Raw genomic sequence first — 19,616 nt, 5'->3', positions numbered from 1 at the left:
ACACACGCACACCTGCGCATGTACACACACACACTCGCCCTGGTAGGGTGTGCCATCTTTCAGAGTTGTCCGTCAGCTGTGTTTTGAAGCCCACAGTCATGATTATGCTGTCACTGCTCCTTTCTTCAGCATTCAGTCATAAAATGTGAACTCGTACATTTGTCTGTTCATCTACCCGCCCTTCACTCCCCAACTCTCCGGTTCTCTTAGAATCAACTTCTCCTAAATGTTTTCCTGCTTCCCAGTCCAAAGATGAAAGAAGGGAGAGAGGTACAGTGTTCGGCAACGACAAAAGAAGAGAGGATGAAAAAAGAGAGCACAAAAGAGAATTAGTAGGAGGAGAAGGAGGCAGATAAATATAGATGTTATGTTCCCGGCATAATCACCAAATATGTTGGTTGTAGATGATAATTCTGGGTTTTCAAAATGTATGATAATTAAATGCAATACCATATTATGACTCATCTAGGACTGTGCAATGAAAGGCTGTGTGTGTATGTGTCTGCGCCAGAGCTAGGGGCTATAAAGGAGTCGTGAGCCACCATGCTGTGGAATTTACATGCTCATTTCCATTTTGATTAACATAGGATCAACAGAAAATCAATTATTTCATAGATGAGTCAGGAAATAGTGGAGCTGGTATGTGAGAGAAAGGGAAGTCAGATGGAAACAGAGTACAAATTTAATTTTCTATACACACCAATCACTCTCATGCAAGCAGAATTCCAAATGATTGCCAGCATATCGTATCTGACTTCAACCTGTGGCCCATTTCTGCCAACGATACTCTGAATATGTTGTCAGGATGATGTATCACCATCATTATCTGTCGAGTCTAAGAAATGTACTTATGTAGATTTTTTTATGGATGGCATCTATTTCTGGAGCAGGACTGAGGCCAAAAACATAAACAGCTAAAAGAGCATCATTGTAGCCTTCAGTCACAGGGGTGCGATAACTATGGGGGATAGGGGTGGGGTACAGTATTACAGTACAGGGCTGAGACCAATAATTTTTTCATTATAAATAAATGCTTTGATTATTCCTTACCAATTCCTATACAGAATATCAAAAGTATTGACAAAATGTATACCAGAGTACAAAGTAACATCTTACATTGATTTACCAAGAGTCAGAAAATGCAAATACAAATCTTCTAATTATAGAATAAATCACCCTAATCCATTAGTTTAGTAAAGGTAGGTCACGCCGTGAGTGGCCTGCTTATGTGCTCACTGCCACCTAATTTGCTGCTTGCCCAGTTACACACGTTGCCATGGATACAATTTAACATGATAACACCTACATGCCAGTTCAGTGCACCTCCATTTGGCCTTGATACGATACAGGTGGCATCTCCGTGGTATTTCCCTACGCTGGGTGAATTATGTCTATTTGCTTTGTTGTAAATTGCACAATTAGGCATTTATCCAAAGTGACAAATTTAGAATACTACCTTGCACTTAACATTTGAATTAATGTAGGTTTTCTCGCTTGCCTCCGCAAAGAACAGAGAATCCAAAAAAGACAGTCTTAAACTGAAGTCACTGGGTGCTGCATTTAACAACAGCAAAATTATATCAAAGCATCTGTTTACAAACTCTCACAATTTCTGCAGTATAATCCAAGTCAATTTATCAAGTTGTATGCTCAGTACTTTCCAAACACATCCATATTCACTAAAAATGTTATAATATAAAGCATTTCCACCGCTGACTAGTCCGCCCTGAGCATGTGAGTCTAAGCTCTGCTTGAGTTGAAATGCAAGTGGGTGCCCAGGCTGACTACTTGACCGTGTATGAGATTGTTTGTACTGATGTGCTTTGGATCCTGGTGTTTGAGTGAAAATGCATGTGCTTGGGCAGTAGGCCTAACCTGCAAACAACTGGATAAATGAGACATGAATTATACTGCACAAGTTATGCAGTTTGTAAATTCTGTCCCTGTTTAATTAATGAAGAATGTTTTTGGACTCCCTGAAGCACTCCTTTAAAGCAACCACTAGAAACTTTTCTTTGTGTTGATTTAGTGGTCCCTGTGGACAAAAGTGGTGTCCACATGAGCACCACCACAAGATGTTTTGGAAGCAAGTGAAAGAAAGCCACAAGTTGTTTCAATGATATTTTTCTTTTTTAACATAGCAGTTTGCAGGATGTAAAGCAGTGAGATCATACCCTCAACAGCCATACACAACAGAGTCATAATTGTGCAGGTAATGTGACAGTGATGTACTGAACTCAACTTCTAATTTCAGATCCTGATAATTAATAACTCCCTATATAATTTATATGGAGATTATATTGGCTGTCACATGCAGCTGGCCTTGTTAAACCTCCGTCTCCGCCTCGCCATCTCAACAAGCCTCTGTCGCTTCACATCTCTGGTGGAAAACCACCATCTGGGTCAGGGTCCAAAATGGCCTGATCTCCTGGGTAAGGGTCTGAAAACCTCGGCCATCTTGTGCACATGCCGTCCCAGCTGCCCTGGCTACAAGCCAAATAGTCATCCCTTGTTACTTTGCATTGCAGTGGGTCAACCTCTCCCCCTCCTTCCCTCTTTCTCTGCATCTCAAAGTGGTCTGCAGGTGGTGGAAAAGCCCTCCATCCACCACAAAGTCTCCCTCCTGACATCAAGCACTCAGCTGAGCTGGCAACCCTGTTCTGAGCAGCACATCTAGATCTGCAATATCTCATAAAACAATTGGAAAACTGTCAACTACCACTACTGTTTGCACCGTAAACGTGACAGAAGAAGATGATGAGAGGGGCAGGGAGAGCAGCAGAGAGAGAGAGAGGGGAAAAAAACAGGGATAAGTAAAGTAAAGAGGGAAGCAAAAGAAATAAGAGTAGAGCAGAGAGGAGAACAGTGAGGAAAGATGAAAGTGGGAAGAGAGAGAGCAAGAACAAGTGCGAGAACAAGAGTGAAGTGTAAAGCAGCAAAAGAGATGGAAAGATGTATTTCTACCCAGTGAGAGGCAGCATGGGATCATTTAGGGAGCACTGAAGTTAGAACAAAGGAAACAGATGTAATTTCCTCTAACCTCCCTCTCCAGGTGTTTATCATGAAAGAACAGGCTTGGCACAGTTGTGTGCGTGTGTGTTATATAAGTGAGAAAGAAAGAGAGAAGGTAAGATCGAGGGACAGCGTGACTGCGCATGAGTATGACTATATAAAGATGATCCCATCTTTCCCCAGCTCTGTCATGCTACTATAGCCTGTGCACTCTTTGCTACCTTCTACAACCAATCACACTACTCACGCACTCTCCACTAACCACTCCAACAGTTGGGGTGATGATAGTAAGATTGAAGAGGGCCTCAAGCACTGCACTTTATTTTTCTTCTCAAGATCTTAAACTCTTTTCCACCCTTATTTCCCAGCTCATTTCTGCCCACTGTAAAACTTCATATTTGCATGCAAAATATCTCATAATTGTCATTTAAATTTCCTGCAAAGATATTATGCAAGTTATGCACTCTTGTCTGCAACTGTAACTTCAGTGGCATCAACACAGACCATGTATTGTAAACAGTAAGAATATATGTAGTATTTTACACTTGTTGATAAGTATGTTTAACACACCTGCATGCACGCACAGGTGTTTTCATTCTGGCTGATTAGACGCCTGCTCAGGTTGAAGCTTGGCAGCTAATCAGCCTGAATAAGTGAGAACACCTGGTGGGTGTATCATAGCGTCTGATTTTAATATCTTTGGCGATTAACTTTTTTTATTGTTTCACATATTCTTATTATGAGTTAAAAGTCTTTTTATTTACACCATTTTTTAAAAGCTGTATGGAAAAAAATCCCTTAGACATGGTTCATTATTTATGAGAGGGGGGGGGGTGCTTCAAAATGGGGGTTGCAGTTCAAATCATTTTTCAAGAATTTTGGAAGGAGTCAAGTTTTTAGATTTGACTTAGGGGAGGGACTTTCAACTTTCAACAGTCATGTTTTGTATTTATTTTAAAAACCCTCAGAACCGCTAAACCTAGTATTTTTTTCTTTAAATATCTCCAAGAATCACACCATTTAGCCAGAAACTGTGAAATGTGATTATTTATTATTTATTTAATTTCATTAAAGGAGGTTCACAGAAAAAATATTTGTATCATCATCCTATATATAGGACTCTGTAATACCTGTGCAATGACAAATATTTATTTATGATATTTTACACAACAGCACAGTTTTACATTTGTATCTGTTTTGCACATATATAGAAAATGTCAAATACATTGGTGTTTTTTTCTTTGCTACAGGCCTTTTTTTCACAGCAGACATTTTGATTTGTCATAATGGGAAAGACACAGGTGTTACTAATAACATTAACAATTGCTCTGTTCTGTTCAATTATCCCAGTGAGCCGTGACAGTGTGATAGTGAGCCAAAGAGTACAATATCAGGACCCTGAAACAGAAGCCGCAAAATGGAATTCAATCATCATTAATTTTATTATTTACACCTGTGCTTTTCATACTGTGACATATCAAAATGTCGACTGTGAAAGAGGCCTATTGGGTACAATATCATTTGAAACAATAAAATCTCTAGTGCGGCAATAGCAACCTGTAAAGATGACATTTTAATGCATACGAGATGTATGGGAAGTAAAGCCAGAAGATATTACATTTCCACAAGCCCTTTGTCTGTTTATCTATTATTAGCATGTTAGCACATCTGATTAGGTATTCTCGCATTAATGTAGCTATTGTCGGCGTACTGTTGATGTAACCCAGAAGCAAAAACACACATTTTACCAAGTTTTGTTTTGTAATGATGCGTAATTGAATACAGATTTCTGGACCCAGTCAAAGAAGAGGTTAGGTTTTTATGTCCTTTTTTTTAGGATAAAGGCCTATTCCTATCTGCAATCACACTTTTACTTGACTAATCGCTGTTTCTTTGTGTCTTGTGTTTCCCTCTTTATTATTTCTGTCTGTATCTCTGTTGTTTCTATCTGTCTATACTTTCTGTCTATTTAGGGGCGGGAGTGATCAACTTCGATGGGCAGGGTGTAATCTCATATCGTTTTAAGGTACTGGAACCTTGATATCCTGTTGACTAAACCATCCCATTAAAGTCATACTGTGAGGATCATACTAGTACATAAAAGTTGCATCCTGAAAATCAAACAAATAGCAACTTGATATGATAGAAAAATTGATGGAGATCCTGACATTTTTCTCTACACTCCTTTAATTGAAAATGAGCCACCTGTGCTGTTTAACATGTGGGTCTCATGGTATTTGCTCACATTTTGGCAGGTGAAGAAGATGAAGATCATTAAGGATGTGATTGCACTGAGGTTTAAGACATCAGAGAGTGAGGGTGTGATCCTCCATGGGGAGGGCCAGCAGGGAGACTACATCACCCTGGAGCTTCGCAAGGCCAAGCTGCTGCTGCAGATAAACTTAGGTAGGCAACACATGCATCGCATTTATTAAGACAAAGAAATGCAGAGTTTGTCTTTAAGATGTCTCTCCTGCAGTGTTTTTTATGCAGCTGTCTTCATATCAATTTATTGCAGACGTTCAAACTTTTGCAGAGCTATGTTTGTAAATTCATATCTCATCAAGTACAACTCAAGCTGTCTTGAAATATTGGCTAAGAAATATCCAAGTAAAATGTATAAGGCCCAGATATACTTAGTTCAGCTCCGATTCTTGGATTAAAAAGGTACTCAGTCTAATGCATACAGCTACACTGCACTGGTTGTGTTTGCAGCAACTTGACAGGTCAAAAGAATAATAACATCATTACAGGCTTGACAATAACGCTAAACTTTTTTAAAATCTGAATTAATGCCCTGTCTGTCAGGATAGCATTATCTTGGAGCAAAGATAAAGTGTCCAGGCACAGCTTTTTACCCTTTACACTGTAAACAACAGACACAACAATCCGCAAGTGTGTGGAGCATCACTCACTGTCGAGCAGCTGTGCTGCTGACAGAGCTGTGTAACCTTTAAAGATGCTTTACTGGAGCACAGATGCAACTCTGCAGTGAGGCTTTCCTATACCCAGTATAACAGCTAAATGAAGTCCGTAACTGTATGATGACACTTTTTGCTGCTTAAGAAGTGTCAGGTGTGTTCGTTTTGGCAAGAAACAGCACCATATATTAATTGTATTCTAATGTGTGTGAGGATGACTTCACTTGCACAACAATAACATAAAGAGCAGAATGACTTTGTGCTGTGTATTGGAATCAACCTATAAACTTGTGTATATATTGCGTAGTCTTGAATAATTGCTTGAAAATGTGCATATTTAAGAAACCCATGTACAAGGTGTAATAAATTTCCATTTTGTGAAGCATTGAAAGTATTTCTGGCTTTTCTGGCAAATCCCTTCCACAGAAGTCACACATATATTTTGCGTTAATTGGTCTTGTGAAGATGGCCAGAGTAACTGATTAAAACTCTTAGAATAAAAGCAGATTTACTTGTTGTTTGTACATATTTTACAGGGCATCTTTTAATTAATTCTTGGCTTTTTAAAACATGCTGCTTGCTATACTGTGTCAAATGTCTGTGTGTTGGAACTAATATGATTATCACATGTTAATTACAGGCAGTAATCAGTATGGCTCTATCCTGGGTCATACCTCTGTGACCACCGGCAGCCTCTTGGATGACAATCACTGGCACTCAGTGGTGATCGAACGCTACCGTCGTAATGTGAACTTCACTTTGGACAGACACACTCAGCACTTCAGGACCAACGGAGAGTTTGACCACCTCGATTTGGACTATGAGGTGAGAAGCAAATTATACTGAATGTAGAGACATGGGTGTTAAGAACACAAACAAAGAAAGGTAGTCTCCCATTTAGAATAAATGAAGGAGTGACTCCAACACAAAAGCATAATGCCATATACAGGAGATGACTGGGAAGTACCCAAGGTATAAAGCACATTTGCTACTTAAACATTCGCTACAATTCTTTCTTTAGAAGACATATCAGCTTGACATCATGTTAATAACAAAACCTCAGGGTTTCAAATGATTCAACAGCTGTACACTGATAGGCAGTCATGGGTGAGTTCAATTACGAAAAGGGAACTGGCAGACCACGGAAGAAGTGAATAGCTAAAATGTCAGCTGATTTATCCAGCTACCTCAGCTTTGCCTGACTGATGCTTGTATGTGTGTGTCAGTGCAGAGCAGCTGCCCGGTGTACAAGTGACTGGCTACCGTATTAAGAACACATAGAGAAAAATGCTTAACTTTCACATCCTACTTTATTTGTAAATTGTAACAGCAAAGCATCTTTTAACTGACATGTTAGCTTCACAGGTACTCAAAATGTGGACTTTATTTATTTTTTTCAACCCTGTACAACATACAAGGATCTATCTTGCAGGCGCAAAGCCAGCAGCAGTGCAAACGCAGTGCTTTTGCACCCACAGGCAGTTGCCTATTTGATATTTCCCTGGCTCCAGACACAACTATGTGTGCCAAAGTGGGAGGGGTGGTGCAGCTGAGGCTGGGTTTCCTCTGATTAGGTGGCGCAGTGCAATTTTGGGGCAAATTTTGGCATGATGTCGTGTTTGCATTTCCACCTGTTCAGATCACCTCTTATTGCAAACACAAGGCAATTATAGTGGCTTTAGTTGGCAAAGGTGCATGCACACAGACCTCTCCCAAATCACCTTGCATGAACATTTTAACATCTACAACTGTTAATGTGATTAAGCCACAGTCTATAACAGGCACAATTATGGCAGAGACCAAAAATGCCATCTACATTTGAGACACTGATTTCATGAAATGAGGCCCCCTTTATAATCTGTTTTTTGATGGCTCTGCATTATGTAGCCGATGCTGCTGTCAGGACACGTAAGTTGACAGTCCCTAGGGGGAAATTTCATGACTAATTTACTTACTGAATGAATGAATGAATTATGAAGTTATTGTTTAGTTAATAAAAAAATCTAGTCAAAATGCTTCAGTTTCTTGGGCACCCAGTGGCTCAGTTGGTAGAGCCGGCGCCCAATGTACAGAAGCTCTGTCCTCACTGCAGCGGCCCTTGGTTGGAGTCCAGCTTCGGCCCTTTGCTGCATGTCATCCCTTCTGTCTCTGCTCCTTTCACGCTGTATCTGTCCTATCAAATAAAGGTACTGAAAAAGCTTCAGTTACTAAAACAGAGACACAGAACATTATGGAGCTGAGAAAGCTTTAATTTCAGCTTTTGCCACAGAAAGGTGCATAATGCTAAGCAAGAGCTTCTGTAAAGGTATAAGTTCAGCGCTGGTACAAAATGATGGCCAGAAATGTAATAATGTTCTGCCATGTTATGTGTATGTATGTAACTAGTTAGTATACCTATGGGTGGCGTTAATGCAGAGGGTCATGGATTATGTTTGAAAAGCTTGTTGTTTTAGGACAACTTGTTGGTAGCCACATCTAAATATCAGTTAGCTAATTTTCTTGAATGTGTACATATGGGTGGCTTTTGCTTTTAGTTAAGCAGTTAACATGGGAGTTAGTGGTGTTTGATGTATTTTAATTGTTTTGTATTATAGTTACTGGATAAATAGTTGGTAAATTGAAAACAGATGTTACACACACATAGTGCAGTGCTGATTTTAAACAAAAACGAAGCTCTTTAAATATGCAAAGTAAAAATCACCTTATATCAACTATAACCATATAGCTGTAACTCTAACCAGCAGCATGCAGCAGCTGTGGCACTTATGCAAAATAGCTGCCTCATCATTCTGCCACTGACAGCATATTTGGGGTAATGTATTTTTTAGTCATCACCTCAGGTGGAAGGATTATTATGTGAGGGTGGAATATGTACAGCACTGATATTTGGCCTCTATTATCTGACCTCATCACTCCTGACAAGGAACTGGAAAAATACAAACTCCCCCTCTAGGTTGTCTTATACTCAGAGCCTGCAGGCTGATGCTGGGGGGGGGGGAGTGGAGTTTGTGAACAGCAGCAGTGACGGCAGGAGTAGCACAGAGTGCGAGCAGAGCAGCAGAAGACTGAGGGGCGCAGTGATGTCAGTCTGGTGTTAGAAAGGGAAGAGTATGCCATGTTGACTGAAGCAATGCACTTGAGCTTTCCGCCTACATTAGCTCACAGGCTTCACTTTATTAAGGTTTGAGGTGTTGTGTATTTCTATTTTGGAACTTAAATGATGGAGGTGAACTTCAGTCCTCTAGAAAGCTATGTGAGAATTCTTGTTTAGGAGCCCTGGGACATACTGAATTTTAACACAATATACAATATCTGCTTGTGTGAGCAGTTCCCAGTCAAAAATTTCAACCCTCCAAAAGTTCTGTGAGTCTCAAAAGGGCTGTTTGATAATTTACAAACATGAGAATAGCAATAACTTGTTTTTACTTATTCATAGTCTTTATTTTTTTATGGTACTTGTTATCTTTGTGTTCTACCACAACAACTGTTCTGGTTTTGCTACTGCTTTGCAAACAACTCCTAGGCCTTCCTTGTCTGTACAGTGCATTGATACCTCACAGGAAATTAGATATTGGTTTTGCACTGTGCCATAATGCTAATCCATAAAACTCACATAATTAATGATATTCAGTAATGGAATGCAAAGAGTTCAGCTAATAATACTTAAAACAGGAAATTGACTTTGGAATGCATAATGGATACGAAATGTGTGTAATGTGAGTGTGTGCATACACGTGCAGCTGTGTGCGTTGAATACGTATGTGGGTGTGTACATGTGTTTGTGTGTGTGCATTGATAAGTTTGTGTGTGACCTTTAGCAGGTATTGCTGATATGGCTGATCTGTTCCAGTGTTAAATAGGATACTGAGAAATGGGGCAAGACAAACCACAGTCCAATTAAACTGAAGCTGTTGATTTAAGGGATCTTGTGGGAAATCTATACAACTGAAAGAGGTTTTGTGTGTGTGTGTGCGTGTGTGTGTGTGTGTGTGTGTGTGTGTGTGTGTGTGTTAAAGAATGTATGTGTAACATGCCTGTGGTGAACCCTGGATGGATCCTGGCAGTGTTATTGCCTGCATGAATCTCTCTGCATAAGGCAAAATTGTGACCAGCTTTTACTCAAAGTGCACCCCTGTACTCCGTCTAGTCCACATCTTGCGTGTGTGCATGTCTGTACATTTTCTGCTCCCATTTAAGCCTGTCGACTAAATATCCGGGTGCATTTGTATCTACCCTTGGCAGTAATTACTAAGACTACTGGAGCATCACGACAAACACACACACACACACACATACAGAAAGAGAGACACATATCGACTGGTAATTGTGCACCACTCTCCATCATCTTAGCTTCCGTCAGAGCTCAGAGCTATGTCTGCAAAAAAAAAAACACATGTTCAACTGTAGAAAAATAGGAAACGCTTTTTACATTTTCATCAGTTCTGTGTCCTTCAGCACTTCCCACCAGATGCCCGTTTATTAGCCTCCATCTCCTCGCCTCAATTCTCCTCTAATCACATCTGTTCCCCACAAACTCCTGTCTTCTTTTTTTATGCTTTCTCCCATACACTGCGGTATATAAATATATGATAGGTATATATCAATAATATGCTGATATCAAGGTATTTGCTTAAAAAATGTACTGTTAGATTTGTCAGTGTTGCTCTTGTTATGAAGACCAAACACTTTAGAAAATAGGGCTGGCACAAACTGTCCCATGTTTAAAATCAGAAGAGTGGCTGTGGATCATACCTTGTTCACACATCTCTGCATTCATTCATGCAACTTGCGTTTCCAGAGCGGCAGTAGCTTATTGCTTACATCCCATGCCATGACTGCAAAGCCAAACTCCAGACTTGGGATCTTTGTTGCACATCATACCCCCTTCTCTCTCCCCTCGTATCTCCTCTGCCTTTTCACTGTCATCTCTAAAATAAAGGCACCTCACCAATGCAAGACGAGCCGAGATATTCCCTGACAGAACTGATTCATGCATCAGATGTAAACAATCACCCGCTGATTAGATGCACATGTTTTGTTCATGCCCAAGATTATCAGAGTTTTATCCTGCAGCATTTGATACACTTTGTGAAATCTTGGGTAAACAGCAGCCCCCGACACCCTCTCTTCCTTTTTTGGAATTACGGCAATGCCCAGTGCACACAAAGCAGCACAAGTTATTGCAATCACTGCTTGCTAGGAAGCTTATTCTCATCAAATGGACACATCTCTACCCACCTACTCATAACAGATGGATTCATGAGATAATGCAGTGTATTAGGCTTGAGGATTAGGCTCTCCCTGAGAGGTTAGGTTAGTTCTGGTACACATGTGTGTGAATGAGACTCAGAAAGGCAAGTGGAGGAGAGGGTACGACCCCGGAGGCTGGAAGAGATGGTGTAGGTGGGAGTGGGATCTACGTGGATGGGTGGGAGTGGGCTTCAGCACTACTTCCAATTGTGCGTGTAATTAATCTCTTTGCAAAAACCAATAAAGAGATTAGGGGAAAAAGAAATTGAACATTAGTTGGCTTAACTGTATCTTGGGTTTTGAAACCTATTTTAGGCTTTGTTGCAATTTCTCTCATAAGACATTTGTATGTTGCTACTGTAATCCCTGTTTTGGGTGGGAATGGCTGAACAGTGATGCCAGAATAGAACGTTTTAATTCCATGTTACATTTATTCAGCTTTTTGAAATGTTCTATGAGAAGAGGGAGAAGCTAATCAAAGTTAAAGGAAGTCCTAATCTGTATTTTTCTCCTCTGTCCATCTCTTTTTACTTCTTTCCCCTTTGCTCTTCGTAAGTTGAGTTTTGGGGGGATGCCCTACAGCGGGAAGCCAGTGGGAGGAGGGAGAAAGAATTTTAAAGGCTGCATGGAGAGCATCAACTACAATGGAGACAACATTACAGACCTGGCCCGCCGAAAGAAGCTAGACACTTCCAGCTTTGTAAGGACAATGTGCATGCACACACGCAGACACTCACATACATATACTGCCTTAAACAACACAGGGCAACATAGTTTGAAATGCATCAATCAAAAGAGCTTGAAATAGCATGCTTATAAAGGCAGCTGAACACTAAACACACTCATTATTGTCACACTTACTCTGAATCTGACCTGAGTGAGGGGGCAAGTTATTCATTGTATAAAAATAGTTTAACAGATTCATAATTAATCAGATACAACTGACCCATCAGTGGCCCCTCCATGTGTTTGCCTCCTGTCTTTGTGCTCCCTCTTAATATCATGGCTGCCATTTCACTGCGACCTACAAAAACAGAATTTCACTGCAACCACTCAGTTTATTTTCAACCTATCTCAACAGAATGAGAAACATATTAAATGCTTTTCCTCTCCTCATCAAACACACTGCACTCTGGATGACTGCTGGATGTAACTTCAGCACATTAAGTGTTTTGCCATCCTTAAAATTATTCACTGAACAGCCTTTGATAGACTGTAAAGTCTCAGAGCTCTCGTTTCCCCCCTCTCCTGTTCTTCCTCAATAATAGACAGCCAGTGTATCTTCTCCGATCTCGGGTGAACTGATTGAACAAATGAAAGCAGTAATCAAGTCCGTTTAAGTCGCACCTCTAATTCTCTCTGATCACTCACACAGCCATTCATTTCTAATCAAAACAGATCTGCTCTCAAATATCAGAAACACACACGCACACGGGCAGAGGCAATGAGGAAGTATCTATAGTCGGTAAGGCAGCTCAATATTGTCCGTTTGCTAATGATTTGATTCGGAGCGCAAGGTAGGAGAAGCTCAATGGTAATTAGTGCTTAAATTCAACGATAGTGTTTGTTTTCATCACAGACACATCAACCAGGTTACTGTTTCAAAAACAAGGTGAGCCGAAGACACATTTTTACAATGCGTACAAGCGATATCACTCTTTGAATCTAGCTTCAGTCTGGAACATCCAAAGGTAAACATGCAGAAGCTAGATTCAGAAGCCTTGGGAATAAATCCATGATTTCCTAAAGTGTAAGGGCATTTCAAACAACTTCAACTTTAGCTTTGTTTTTTTACTGTTCTCTCTTAAGATCACTGATAACTTCCTAATATTTCCTTCTTTTGGTGTCTCTCTAAATCTGTGTCCTGACAGCGTAACCTGTCCTTCTCCTGTGTGGAAACCCACACCTTCCCGGTGTTTTTTAATGCCACCAGCTTCCTGCAGCTGCCAGGTCGCGCCAATCACGACACAATATCTGTGAGCTTCCAGTTTCGTACCTGGAACCCTGACGGGCTCCTCTTCTTCAGTAATCTTGATGACGGCACGATGGAGATCTCCCTTGAGGACAGCAAGGTTGTAGTTCGTATCAACGTAACAAAGGCGACCACAAACTACCGGGTAGACTTATCGTCAGGTGAGTCGGTCGACTTATATACCTACATAAACATACACCACACAATTCAAACCAGAAGCTGATCTCTCAAGTTCTACATTTGTCTTCAAGAATGGAAAACAACAAGCAAGACACTAGTCATCAATATAATTATTACAAGTAATTAATATGTTGCATGGAAACAAAATATAATATATATAATAAACAAATAATTCAACAATTATTAGCAAGTCATGATGCCAGTTACTGTTGTATTCTCTATTGTAATCAAAGTACGTCTTCGCCACAAATCTGCTATGGAAATATTTAGAATTTCTGCTTTTCGGTCACAGTCAATGCTCACAGTTTAGGGTTGAGTAAAGAGCAGGAATTTTTAATGAAAGCTAAACTGATATATTGCATATCTGTATCTGGCTGGTGTTTAGGGTGTTTGTTACAGTTTCAAACAATAGTTGTGTTTTATTCAACTGCCAAAGAAATTTTAAGCAAACTTAAACAACACCAGCAAACAGCGAAGTAGGCCTGTTTGCATCATGCATAGCATAGTTTTATCAAAAGTTGGCAGTATAGTTTACACATGGGGGGATATCGGCTAGTAAATAGAATAGCAGAATGTGTGATGTCAGCTATTTTTGGCCTCGTTTCATGCTGTCCAGAGATGTAAAGAGGAGTAAATGTTTGCTATTTCAGAACTTCATCAAAGGTGTTTCCATATCTCATTTAACACAACCCTTTTTTTTAACTAAGGCATCAACCACCTTAAGCGAGTGTAAAAGTGTTTTTGCCGGTAGAGATTTAGGAAGTTCTATCAAATTTAGACACTGACTTTTGATGCAAAGTACGCATAAAAATATGTTTATGTAAACACAGTTAATGTCCACATTTTGACAGACAGTGATGCATACATCATTCCACATTGCTGTTTTTACTTTTAAAGCATTAGCACAAACTACATTATCAGATCACACAATTTTAGTTAACATCTAAATTGAAATACTCTTCGAGACACACACACAGACTCCATCTTTACAAGGCCTATATTTATGTGGTCCTGAGCCCAACAACATTAATAAGCAGTCTGATAATGGAGGAGGGTTCCCAGCATAAAACACTCATATCGGTTGCTGTGAAGCTGGGGCTATGAATTCCTGTTATTTTGTCTGCAATTCTAATGAAACATTTTTACAACAAGCTTTGAAGGAAAGCATGTTTTGAGATGTGTAGATCGAGTATAAGTGATGCCCCATGGTTTGGACAGGCAGTTTTAGCATTTGAGTAAAACCTTCAAAGACATTAAACATCAAGGTCAAAATAAAACGGACATGATTTTTTTTTTCTTCAACAAGTGGGTCTTCTGTCTTTCCTAAATCTCTTTTACCCACTCGCTCTCCGTTACTTATATTCCCTGCCTCTCCTTTCTCTCTCCCCTCTCTCTTTCCTTAGACACACTCATTTATTCTGTCCACTGCTGCTTTAATAGGCCATTATGCCCAGGGGTAGGGATTATTACAGAGTTACCCTCTAGGCTAATTGGGCTTGAGCCTGCGATTACATCAGTATTACCAGAATATACAGACACACAAACACAGACGTGCACACACAAACACACGCTCCCTCCTTTGATTCAGTTATTAGTATCTCCCAGAAAGAAAGCCACACTGGCTTCTGGCTTCAATGACACAGTGGGAGCTCAGCAGACTTGTAATGAAATGCTTAGTCCCTCTTAATGGCAAATATACTGGGGAGAGACGTGCAGATGTGCACACACTAAGGAGGAGAAAGTGAGAGAGAGAAAGAAAAGGGAGCTTACACAGTCTCCACAATCCAGTTTTCTTTTCCCAGTGGGGATAGATTGCTTATGAAGCTATTTAGCGAAAGCTTATTCATACATTTAATCAGGCATCTGCTGGAAGGTAAAACCATACAGACTTACTGATCTGCAGCCTCCAGCACCCCCTTCTCATGCTAAGGCATGAAGAGTTTTTTTTGCACACTGGGGTATTAACCACTCACCAGGAGGCACACTTTGTGTCAATAATGTATCAGTCTTTAATATTTGTCTGATCTGTTAACCATAATGGGAAGAGTCTTCAGAGAAACACCATTAGGTAGCAACTCTCACATCATATGCACCACTTAATGTTTACCACAGTGTGAACGTGATGTGAAAACAGGTGAACCAAGTCTTTGAACATTTACTCACTTGTTTTTTGAATAGCACCATGCCACCTTGTCGAAATATAAACTATATTAATTTTAGCTCTGCGGTGGGGAACCTCCGCCTTCTGGGCCGTGTACAACCCACGAGACCATTGATCGCATTTCTAAAAATAAATATAAACTCAGGGGGAAAAAATGTCTACAGCAATTACTTTTTGAGATAATACTGACGGCTATTTATGTCCGAGTCAGGCTCAGGGTCAGTGAACACAGCACGTGAGGTCACGTGCCATCGCGCGATAACATCGTGTATTGATTGACAAGTGATATGCGTCGTGGCGAGTGCCGAGAAAGGGAAGGTGGGTGCAGAAGGTCGCGTTTTCCAGGTGAAATGGACAAACGATTGTTTGTTTGACGAAGTCAAAATCAAGACACGTTGCCTAGTTTGTGGCGTGGCGCTGGCAGTGATGAAAAAGGCCCACCTCGAGGCTCGGAACATGCTGAACTGGACGAGTTGAAAGGACAAATTTGGGATGCCCAACAATCAGCTTTCCCAAGACCACAGACTGACAGAGACAATGTTAGGAAAGCAAGTTTTGTGGTGAGTAAATTAATAGCTAAGAAGCTGAAACCGCACGCAGAAGGAGTTTGTGAAGGACTGTAATTATCGTGAGAGCGTGATAACCGTGGATTTTCCGACTAATCTATGATCGTTACATCATATGTGTTCAGAAGTTTAGTATGGCCCTCGGAGGTCTTCATAAAAATTGAAATGGCCCTTAATAAAAAAAAAAAGGCTCCCCACCCCTGCTTTAGATGGATGATAGATTGATAACAGAACCATATTAATATTTAGTGTCTTTTTTCTTTTTGACTCGCAGTAGCTGTTATCCTATGTAAATCTTCATCAACCAGTATTTTATTATTAAAGTGAAAGTTGTTTCCACTTAGAATGAGCACCCCAGCGTTTTATTATGTTATTCATTTTGTGGCTGATTTACTTCACCCATATTCTTCAGCTTGTTCTTTGCAAAATGTGTTATCTATCCCTCTCCCTGAAGATCTGTGGTGACCAAGCTCTTGAGGCTGTAGCTCCAAACTTTTGTAACGCTCTCCCTGCATCATATTGCGGTCTGTTGACTCTGTGGTTTCTTTTAAATGTCTTCTAAAGATGCACCTGTTTAAACAGCCATTTGGGTAACTTGTATAGCTCTGTATTTTGTGTGTTGTTTTTGTGTACTGTGCTGTTTTTAATTGAACTCTGCAAAATAGTTTTGCACTTTTAACTGTGTCTCTGGTAGTCACCTAGTCTTTTGTGGCTTCTTTCTTGTGTGTTGTATATTGCTCTTGTGAAGCACTTTGTGACCTTTTCTGTGAAAAAAATGCTATATAAATCATTTTTACACACTTGATTACATTTTTGATTTTCACCATTGTGTACAAAATAGCAGAGAGATAGAATTACTTAGAGCTTAGTTTAGAGACAGACATCTAGCATGCTAATGAGGCCCAGATATTTGTTTTTCTTAGGAATTGGCAGATCAAAATAAGACAAAAATGAAAATTAATGTTGGGCATTTCCCACCGGGGGTGAGCAATAAGACTCCAATAGGATGCCCATGTCAGTCTGTTTCTGCTTCAGGTCTGTCAGTAATGCTAGACAATGGTGTGTTAACACATGATCCAGAATATATCCAGGCTCATACAGGTGTTCGATCTGGAGCCTACTTTTATTTGTAGTGGTGTGTAATGTGCATATATATTGTAAGAGGGGGGATATCTAGGTCTGGACTAAAGGGATACTTTTTTTATGCAGGACTGTATTATGAGCATCACCCTCAAACAGCCAGCTTGTAATTTCTAAAGGGTTTTCTGCAAAACCCAAGTGAATCAGCAGGTGCGGTATGAAAAAGGAGGGTGGATGAAGGGAGGGAAGTGGTGTATAAAAGCTTCGTATCTCTGATGGCGTAACAATCACCCGAATATCTCTTCATAACCTCATTCTGTCCACGGTGGGTCCCAGGTCATTAAAGTTAATTTTTCCTCCCTGATTGGAGACAGAGCGACAGGTACAGTAGATTACAGCTGCTACTAGGAGCACACGCAAATTAACCCCCAATGCATACACACATATTCAAAATGTGTGTGTGTGTGTGTGTGTGTGTTAGAGAGAGAGCAAGAACTTGCCCCTAGGCTGTTTGTGACCTACGGAAACATGCTCTTCTCTCCTTTGAGAAAACCATTTCATCCACTTTCTTCTCTCAAGCAGACAGAGGATGAAACTAGAGAAGATGAGGCCTTTGAGAGAACACCAGATTAGATGTGGTTGTGCTCTAACAGTATGTGTGTGTATTGCATGTGCATTGATAGAGAATGCTTAGTTGTGATTCCTGAAGGGACACTGATCTAATTTTCCCATCACTTTGCTTTTACTTACTCATTAACTCTCTCCTCTCTCCTCTCTTTTGCTTTCCTCTCATCACTTGTTTGTTAGAATTATACAACAGCTTTTATAGGGTTGGGCTGGGAAATGTTGCCTTGATGGCCGTACAGCTGGACCGAAGCATGTTTTCAAGTGCCCAAATATAAATTAAAACACTACTTTCCACATTACGTACCATGAAATAATTCCAATAAAACAAAGCCAGTGAAAAAGGCTCCTTTTTGTACCTGACACAGATAGCTAATGAGTGTTTGTCTTTGAGTATGTGCTGTGAAGATGCTATCCTCTGATCATCCTCTTGATTAATTATTGGATTATTGGGCACCAGCATTGTTTCCATGGAAACAATACTCCAGTGTCTCTAGCAGAGACAGAGAAATCTAATTTCCTAAGAGGTTCTCATTGAACAAAGTGAGGGAATATGTTATTGTGCTTTTGGTTCGTTGTCAGAGAAGACAAAATATGTAAGTAGTGATAATTATTCCTGATGAATTTAATATATTAGTATAGCTTCAAGTAGGGTGGGTGATATATCGCTTCACATGGGATGCATAAATGTAGTGTGTGGCCATTACTTTTGTTAACATAATTTAGTTTAAAAAAATACAATTTATTCATATTTAAAATTTGTATGTTATGTTTACCTCGTTGACAGGAATCCACATGAAGTTTTTTTGCAATACACTGGCGTTGCCAACGTATTAAGCCATTTATCGTTCAGCCACCAGGCCTCTGGACTGGACGACGAACACCATCTGGCAGCGCCTTTGTTGTATGTCTGAAGCATTTTGAACACTGATCTGCATGGCCGTGATCACCAGCTTTGAGGCTTCCCATGTTTGATCCTCCGTTAGCATAATCAGTGGCATCTTTTTCATAACCAACGGAGCCAGTTGGTAAATCAAGCTTTTGCCAAATCCAATTGGAAAAAATGGCGAAATCATTTTTTTTCCTTGGAGAAACTCTGCGTGTTGTTTATTTGTTGTAAGTGAATCTATTGCTGCAATAACTTCTCTTATTGCTGTGTTTACTCTACTAATGTTAAAGTTAGCACTTGTTGCTTCGAGAGCTGCCATTACTGTTTTTTCAGGCATTAGCTTATATGTTTGCGTCATCAGTTACAACACAGTCCCTGATGTTGTCAACACTGGTGCACATTTCTTGGCCCAGAATGGCCCCGACTGGACTGGAAGTTCTGGAAAGTGTTTTGGGCGGCTGCGAGTCCAGACTGATTTGCAGAGCGAAACAGAATGTTGAGCTCACATTATCAGGCTGGTCTTACCAGGCTCTTATAAATGACCATATCAGGACTATAAAGTACATTTGTCCCCCCTTTTTTAAAACATTTTTTACCATTGACACCAACATGATATATCACACAAACAGCGCCCATTCAGACCGCCTTCTCCTGGGTGATTGTGTGTGCTCAGCTTGTAAATATTATTCATATATAAACTGTAGAGCTGTTAGTTTGTGTATTCAAACAGTAGTTTATTTAGCAGTGTAGTATTTCAGTAGTCTACAATAGTTTAGAGGAGATTTCAAAATTTTGAGAAATATTTATCATATATCACGATGTGGCCTAATATTATTGTGATTTAATTTATAGACCGTATCACTCAGCCTGAGCTTCAAGAAAACAGGAAAGTAGGATTTAGCTCTTTTATTTTATTATCCCAAAAAATCTTTGTATTCTGTATGTGTTGTTCTTCCTCTCT

General features: G+C 40.0%; 1 protein-coding gene across 1 annotated transcript in view; it reads left to right on the top strand.

The window, feature by feature from the left end:
• The window catches only part of cntnap2a (contactin associated protein 2a), a 373,307-nt gene that overhangs the window by 190,631 nt on the left and 163,060 nt on the right, over positions 1 to 19,616 (top strand). Inside the window, exons 5-9 of the mRNA XM_042510367.1 lie at positions 4,986 to 5,038; positions 5,268 to 5,418; positions 6,574 to 6,758; positions 11,740 to 11,883; positions 13,055 to 13,316. Coding sequence (XP_042366301.1) covers positions 4,986 to 5,038; positions 5,268 to 5,418; positions 6,574 to 6,758; positions 11,740 to 11,883; positions 13,055 to 13,316 — 795 coding nt within the window. The remainder of the gene's footprint in view (positions 1 to 4,985; positions 5,039 to 5,267; positions 5,419 to 6,573; positions 6,759 to 11,739; positions 11,884 to 13,054; positions 13,317 to 19,616) is intronic.

The sequence above is a fragment of the Plectropomus leopardus genome, chromosome 21, assembly GCF_008729295.1.
Source record: "Plectropomus leopardus isolate mb chromosome 21, YSFRI_Pleo_2.0, whole genome shotgun sequence".
In the NCBI taxonomy this organism is placed as follows: Eukaryota; Metazoa; Chordata; class Actinopteri; order Perciformes; family Serranidae; genus Plectropomus; species Plectropomus leopardus.
This window is presented reverse-complemented; position numbering and strand designations above follow the sequence as displayed.